Below are 7,546 nucleotides of genomic sequence, written 5' to 3'. Positions count from 1 at the left end.
AGTGTTACTTCTATGCTGAAGAATTATCAAAAAAAATCCTTTTAGAGAACATTCCCTCTTGATCTGTTCTTGTATAGAAATAAAAATAGGATGATGAATCATCTTTCACCTTGGAGGCAGCTTACGAATCATCCTACCAATAGGTTTACTTCCCTGCCTCCGTCACACACATTCAGCTTGAATGCATCAGCCATGATATCAAGCTGGAAACGGGAGGAACACCCAGCAGGTCGCGGTGACGCTTGGTCATAAACCAATTTATGAATCAAAGGATATCCTTAAAGCCAAGGCACACTTCTTTCTTTGGAAAAATCTCGAGGCACACCACCACCCAAAAATGGTAAAAAAAAATGTAACTCTGCAGCCTATATTAACAATATAAAGTCCTTCTCATCAATGCTTTATCAACAGGAATCAAATAAATACAGAAAAAAGTATTTCCCAATTTCTTTTTTATTTTATTTTTACTCACTCAGTGTGAAACCTGGACCTGATGGATGAACACAGAGCTGAGATCCTGGCAGGAATAGAAGACAGACAAACACGAACATGTCTAGTTCGGAGTTCAAATCCTCCCTTTTCAAAAACTTCTCCATCACTGTCACTGACACAGTACTTTGATACAAGATGGGTGCAGCCGCAGATGGTGGTGATTAACGAGACTGTCGTCTTTCAGTTTCTATTTCAACGGCAAAGTTCTGTGCTGCCATCTATTGGCGAGGAGTATTTATACATGATTACTCTGCAACACACTGCTCTCACAGCCGCTGTTTTTTTTTGAAAAAAATGTGAAATTGGATCATTTCCCACGGCACATTGACTATATCTCGCGGAACACCAGTGTGCCGCGGCACAGTGGTTGAAAAACACTGCCTTAAAGGATACATAGTTCCTGCTCGCAGGGTGAATTTAAACTGAGGTTTCAATCATGGTTAATGGACAAAACACAACTTATCAAAGCCGTGTAACATACTGCTTTTTAATAAGAAATATATTCAGTACAACTTCAGCTCAGCCCTCCACAGTAATAGTTTTTAACATGGCTCCGTTGGGTAAATTAACTGTCCACCCCTCATCTGAAGTCATCCCACAATCGCTTTTCTTCTCCTCCTCCAGTTCGTTTCCACGCCATCAAAATGAGCAACATCAGAGCCCCGTCAACATTTTTACAGCAGGTTTTATTTTGAACATAATTTCATATACAAACCAGTGACTGAGAAAATGGCTCATTAGAAGCTGTACTCTACATGTACAACATCTTGATTGACTTTTTTTTTTCTTCCCCCCCCCCCCCCTCCTTTTCTTCTTCCTTTCTTTTAACGTCCTCAGTTTACAGTAAACTGGACTCGCAGGACAATTCTCTCTTTCCTCCGTGTTGGAAAGTTAACTCAATATTTCAAATAGTCCTAAAGTACTGCACTAATTCTTGCTAAACACTGGACTACTGTAAATATCTGGACATGATACATCACATTGTAGTCAAGCATGTCCACACGACTGGGGAAAACTACATACAGTACAAGCCATTCAGTTCAAACAAGAGCAAACTGGCCAAAATCAGTTATTCCTAAACTTGACATCTAGAACCAAGTTTCAATTGTATTTATATAACCAGGAGGGTTTACTTTGGACACATAAGCTTTTAATCTTACTTCTGAAGTGTACAAGTACTTGAATCTAACAAACAGGCAATATAGTTATTGGTCTGTATCATTCTACCAGCTTTGCCTCAAAATGCACAAAACTGATTCCCCAGCCACACTTATCAAAAAGGAGAGCACTCAAACTCACGCTGCACAGTAAATTTTAAGACTGAATATATATTTTGTTTATTATAAGCATTTGTAATTTTACATCCAATGTTAAAATCAACAACATTGTGACAACCAGCTCCGATTCTCCACCGTTCCCCTCCCTCCCTGTTCCTCAAAACCAAAGCTTGTTAAAATACCATTTTCAAGACCTTTTTAAAGCAAAGGCACATTTGTCAATACGTGTTTTAAAAAGGAAAATAAAGGCAGGCCAGCAAGCAGAGTCAGTCTGGGAAGCAGAGAAGAAGAAGAAAAAGAAGAAGAAGAAGAAGAAGAAGAAGTGAGTGAGTGAGTGAGAGTGAGTGAGTGGCTTCCGTGACCAGCTCCAGCGAGCCTTCAGTACCCCACATTTCTGGAACAACACGACACGAAACCTGACTTGGAGTAAAGCGGCCGGGACCTGGCGTGTCGGAGAGGGACGGTCGGCGGCCTGAGGGGGTTTTGGGGGGCGAGTGTGAAGCCCACCGGGCCAAAGAAGAAGAACAAGAACAAGGGGCTTAGACCTCATTTCTCCACCCCACACTCTTAACACTTGTCCTGAGCCTCCTCGCGAGGGAGGGTGAATTTTAGTCCGTCTGTCTGCAGGGGGCGCTGTGCCCGGTCACACCCAGGCCTGCCTGGATGGGTGGGGGGTGGGGGGAGGAGGGGGGGAGGGGAGGGAGGGGGAGGGTGAGCGAGGGACCAGAGAGCAGATCTCCTCCTGACTGGCCTCCCCGCTGACCCTTTTCCCCCCACGGAGAGTCACAGCCTGTCGGAGGCCAGCGGCTACACAGTCCTCCAGTCCGACAGGAGGCCAGCGGGCTGAGTGAGGTGGGACTGGACCCCCGCCTGAAGCTCCTTCCCCTGCCGTGTCTCTATTGGTCCCTGATGACGGGAGGCCGAGTCAGAGAGCGGGGCCGTCGGGGGAGACGCAGCTCCGCGTCATACGAACACCTTGGCGAGGGCGTCTGCCCCGGCGCTGGCTATGTAGCATTTCGACGGGTGAAACGCCACGTCGTGGATCGATTCCTCGAACTTCTTTCTGTGAGCCGTGAACTCCTGGATGCAGGTTTTGCTCTCCATGTTCCACAGACGGATGGAGCAGTCGTGACCTAGCCAGACAGGAGAGCAGTTTACAAGAGGTGCAGACGAGAACGATAACGTACATGAGAAGTCTCAGAACTAAACCGCAAAGCAGCAACTTCTTACTCGACAGGGCAACAAAGACTGCGATTGGAAAAAGACCCTCTCTACCAGCTGAGCCACAGCCAACACAACCTTACAGAGAAGGGATGTCTGTCGGAAGGGAAACGACATATTTGTCGAGGGAAAAATACACAAACTGCATCTGAAAAACCTGACGTTAATGTTGACATGTGACCATTAGTCCTTGGTGGTCGAGGCGAGTCACTGAGAATAAAGTCTGACGTTGCAATCTCCTTTCACATCTCCTGCAGGAGTTAAACATGAAGCCCGAGTGATGAATTTAAAAGACTTTGTTTTATTCCATTTCGGAATCGATTAACATGTTTTCAGTTGAAATTAAAATTACATTTTCCACTGAGAGTCCAAAGCCCAGAATTAATAAGACAGACTTTATATGACCACTATCACATTAACTTCCTGCACCAACACACACACTCAGCTCTCCATCCAATCACTCCATGGTGACAAACAGGAACACGTCGTGCCATCTGTCCTAATTCCTCTCCTCCAAAAACAAACACAAATCAAAAACGCCATGTGTTTGTGTGAGCAGACTACATAATATATATTTTCAAACATACTCCCAATAAGTCAGAATTAATGTGCTTTATGTGTAAATGACAAAGATCAGGTACGAAGAGAATGAAGAGATGAACAGAGACCGTTTGAGAGGTACTTACTGCCCGACATGAGATAGAGACCGTTGGGGTCAACAGCTAAGCTGGTTACGGCGTCCAGGTGGGCCACCATGGAGTGGATCAGCTTCCCGCTGTTGTTGTCATAGAACTTGATGTGTCGGTCCTCCTGTGCGGTGATGGTGATGGGCAGGGTGGGGTGGCTGAGCACCTTATTGATGTGACTGGGGGTACCTGGTGAAAAACACAAGGGCGCGTTACATTTCACACGGGAGCAGTCAGATTAATAAATCATCGTCGAATGCATAAAACAAAAACACACGTTTGATGGTGTTATAGAATTGTATTATCATGACGAGATTAAAACAAAACATTTGCTCTTCCCTCCATCATTGTGGCTCCACCTGAGTCAGCAAATAAAGCAAATATACCCCGGATGATGAGATCCTTTGGGATATTACACTGTATAAATTGTTATACCAACAAGTTTTACTAACTGTAACCCCTGTAGCCACCACTAGATGTCAATGAAGAGCCTTTCCACGCCATGAAATGTTTACATTGTAACAACCTGGAAATCAAATTATCACTTGGGTTGTGTGAGCTTTCACCACTTTTACCTGGATCTAAATTGGATTCTAGACTGAGGACCAGCTGGCGCGTCTCCATGTTGAAGAGTCCAATCTGTCCGTCTGTGAAGGACGTGACCAGGTGAGCTGGTTCGCTGCACACCAGGTCCACAGAAGAGGGAACTCCCAGCTCTGGTGCAGAGAGAAAAGCACGATTCCAAAATCAATAAACAAACAAAACAAAAACAAAAAGAAGGTTTCAAAGATGTCACGCAGAAATCAAATCAGTACTTTTGTTTTCATTGAACACGGCGAGGGCCGGAGAGATGGTGTTGGCGTCCCAGAGTCTCACGGTCCCGTCCGCCGAGCAGGAGAGGAGGCGCTGGTGGGCGCTGCTGTACACCAAACCCCAAACCGAGTCGGTGTGTCCATTCAGAGCTCCACGGAGCACCGAGGGGTCTAACGACAGGACACGCAAAGTCAGACCAGGTTAGTTTGTCTGAAAGCGTTACGAAGGCCTCAGACCGAAAGAAAACACTGGATGTTACCGTAGGAGTCGTAGGGGTCGATGTTGGGGTTGGGGGTGTTCCAGCACTGTATAGTACCGTCCACTCCTCCACTGAAACACTGCTCCCCTGTACTGCTCATCACTATGCTCAATACTGCCCCCCTGTGGTTTAAAAGAAAAATAATCAAGAAGTTTTTTTTTTATCTCATAGTGACATCTAATACACTGCATTGTTTATTTATTTTAATGTTTTTACCTGTGGGCCCTGAAAGTGTAGATGGGTTCCACATCTAATGATGTACTCCTGTAGACAAATAAAACTTGTATGAATCTAACTAAGAAAAACCAAACATAGTGACCATAATGTGATTTATTGGACATCACAAAGCCACGAGAAGACGCAACAAGCTTTTCAGCAGCAGTGTTCCATCAGCTGCACAATCTGAATCCTGCCACTTTATTGTCTTACTCACAATCCCCATGACTTTAAAGTGACATCAGCATCTATAAATAAGCGCACGGCTTCACTACACACGGTGCGTGGGCTGCACAGTTGTGACGTGACATAATGAGTCTTGTGGGGCAGAGTGTTGTCAGTTTCCTGTCGACGAATCGCGTGTCTGCGCGGCAACAAAGGCGAGCCTATACTCCTTGTGGGGCCGCAATCAAACAACCGCTGCTTCGGGCAGACTGCATCACGCACTGAAAAGCTTGTGTCGCTAACAGAAATTCAATAGAGCAGTACATTTTAATTTGTCCACTCTCATTAGAGGGAATTAAACTGAAGGAGCGAAGCGGGGAGGGCGGCGGTTGAAGTCGGCCTTACTTTTTGGCTGGGGCAGTCTTTTGCAGGTTCCACATCTTCAGCGTGTGGTCTTCCGAGGCGGTGACCAGGACGGGCTCCACGGGGTGGAAGGCCAGAGCGCGGATCCCGTCGAAGTGACTCCGCAGGGTGAATTTGGGATTCCACGTTTTCCTCATGGCGTCTTTGTTGTTGCCAATCTGGAGCGAGGGGACATGAAGTTAACACCCGGTCAACAACTCCATTAAATGTACTCAATCAAGGTTAAAACTGTTAAAATGTCATAAAAAAAAAAAAACACCACTTATGGCTGCAAGGTGGCTTTCTCTTTATTAACAAACGTAACAAAAGAGTAAAAGTTTAATTGGTCACATTAAAAACAAGTTTGTTAGATGGAGGCCGTATCGCTACTAGAACATATTTTGCCGCTCGTCACTCACATCATACGCCAGACTGTCGGCTTCGTTTGCCACAGTGAGTCCGGCCAGCTCGCCCAGACCCAGCTCGCTCTCCATCGCCTCGTCAGAACCCATAATGAAGGACTTCCCAGAGGTCGGAGGGAAGGTCAACGCCTCCACTACTGCAAGACCAAAACGACACGTGTTATTACGAACAAACGGTAAAACAAAATACTTGGATTTCCTCAAGTCCGTTGAGCTCGAGCACCTTCGTCTGTCCGGTTCCCGTCGTGCTCGTTGAACCGGGCCACGTTGGGCCGCGGCTGAGGGGCGGACGGCAGCTGCATGTGGGATAAGTCCTCCGCGTCTCGCAGGTTAGCCAGCATGTCCTGCAGCTTGGACCGGTTGGGCCCTGTTCAACATGTCAGAGCGACAGTAAACCAGCAGTGTACGCAAGACAGGATAAATGAAATTTAAAAAAGAGCAAAGAAAGGCATTAAAACATCTTATTAGAAACGTGTGCGCACAGGCTTGGGAGTGAAAAAAAAGAAAGAAGAGAAAACATATAAATGAATGTGGAAAGAAAGCAGCGCTGAAAAGGTAGAAAAGAAATCAAAGGAAGTAACGGAACAGAAAATGAGGGGAAGCCACCAGCAGAGTCCTTGATAAATGAAGAGAGAGAAAAGGTGTTGAGGCACATCAGTCTTTGAGTGTGAGCCGTGTGGAGAGAGATGTTTCAGATAAAAAGGACTCTGAAGTCTCAGCAAGGCAAAGAACTCAACCCGAGCAATACTAAGTGTAAACATCAAGTCAAAAAAGCAAAATATCATACACGTTTAAAGACACAGGTTAACATTTTAAAGAGCCTCGCTCTGGCTGGGGGTTTGAGGAGGAGAACATGAAGCTACGATACGGACTTGTCGGTCATTTTCTTTGACTTCCAAGAGTTTAATTTGTTAAATCTCAATTATACAGCAGCTTTATTGCAGGTTCATACACTACAAATGTCTTCCCAGACAACTCACAAAGCGAGTAGTAAGGGCGAGATGACAACGACGCTGATGGGAGGAAAGTCCACTGAAAATAATCATTGTGCAAACTCACTTCCACACTGAGTGTGTCCTCACCTTCACACGTTTGTGTAAATGCCACCTCACGTCGATCAAAGTCCGTATTTGTAAAGAACTTGCAGTGTACCAGGTGGTAAGATTCAATGCAACCTATGAGTGTTTGAAGGCTCCATTTCTCAGCAGCATAGCTTTTTTTTTTCTTCTTCTTCTTTTTTTTTTTTTTAAGAAAACAAAAGTCTAAAATTAATCGCCACTGTGTCAAACTCTTTTAAATTTAGTTTATGTGGATTGTCAAGCAGCTTCTGCAAAATGTGCGACATCATCTGGTGAATTTTTTCTTGCATTTTTATGTCTCCAACAGTGTGTGTGTGTGTGTGTGTGTGGTATGAGCCACCTGCCTACGAGTGTCATGATAAGCTTCCTGAAAGGTAAGCTTACACATTTTTACACCTCAACCGACAAGAAATAGGTTTAGTCAGTCATTAAGGTGGAACAGGAAGGAAACGCAACACCTTGTACTCCACTCACTCTTCAATTGTCTGCTAATGGAACGTTTCCCTTCATCTTG

The 7,546-nt window shown here is 45.2% G+C and overlaps 1 protein-coding gene across 3 annotated transcripts in view; it reads right to left on the bottom strand.

The window, feature by feature from the left end:
* Positions 1-499: 499 nt before the first annotated feature.
* The window catches only part of strn (striatin, calmodulin binding protein), a 30,122-nt gene continuing 23,075 nt past the window's right edge, over positions 500-7,546 (bottom strand). For all 3 annotated transcript variants that reach the window (XM_080507831.1, XM_080507832.1, XM_080507833.1), the window contains 9 exons: positions 6,177-6,320; positions 5,951-6,090; positions 5,535-5,710; positions 4,965-5,012; positions 4,749-4,870; positions 4,492-4,659; positions 4,252-4,392; positions 3,677-3,865; positions 500-2,902 (listed from right to left, as the gene is read on the bottom strand). In XM_080507831.1, coding sequence (XP_080363957.1) covers positions 2,733-2,902; positions 3,677-3,865; positions 4,252-4,392; positions 4,492-4,659; positions 4,749-4,870; positions 4,965-5,012; positions 5,535-5,710; positions 5,951-6,090; positions 6,177-6,320 — 1,298 coding nt within the window. In that variant the 3' untranslated portion in view covers positions 500-2,732. The remainder of the gene's footprint in view (positions 2,903-3,676; positions 3,866-4,251; positions 4,393-4,491; positions 4,660-4,748; positions 4,871-4,964; positions 5,013-5,534; positions 5,711-5,950; positions 6,091-6,176; positions 6,321-7,546) is intronic.

This window comes from Blennius ocellaris (assembly GCF_963422515.1).
Source record: "Blennius ocellaris genome assembly, chromosome: 13".
Classification (NCBI taxonomy): domain Eukaryota; kingdom Metazoa; phylum Chordata; class Actinopteri; order Blenniiformes; family Blenniidae; genus Blennius; species Blennius ocellaris.
This window is presented reverse-complemented; position numbering and strand designations above follow the sequence as displayed.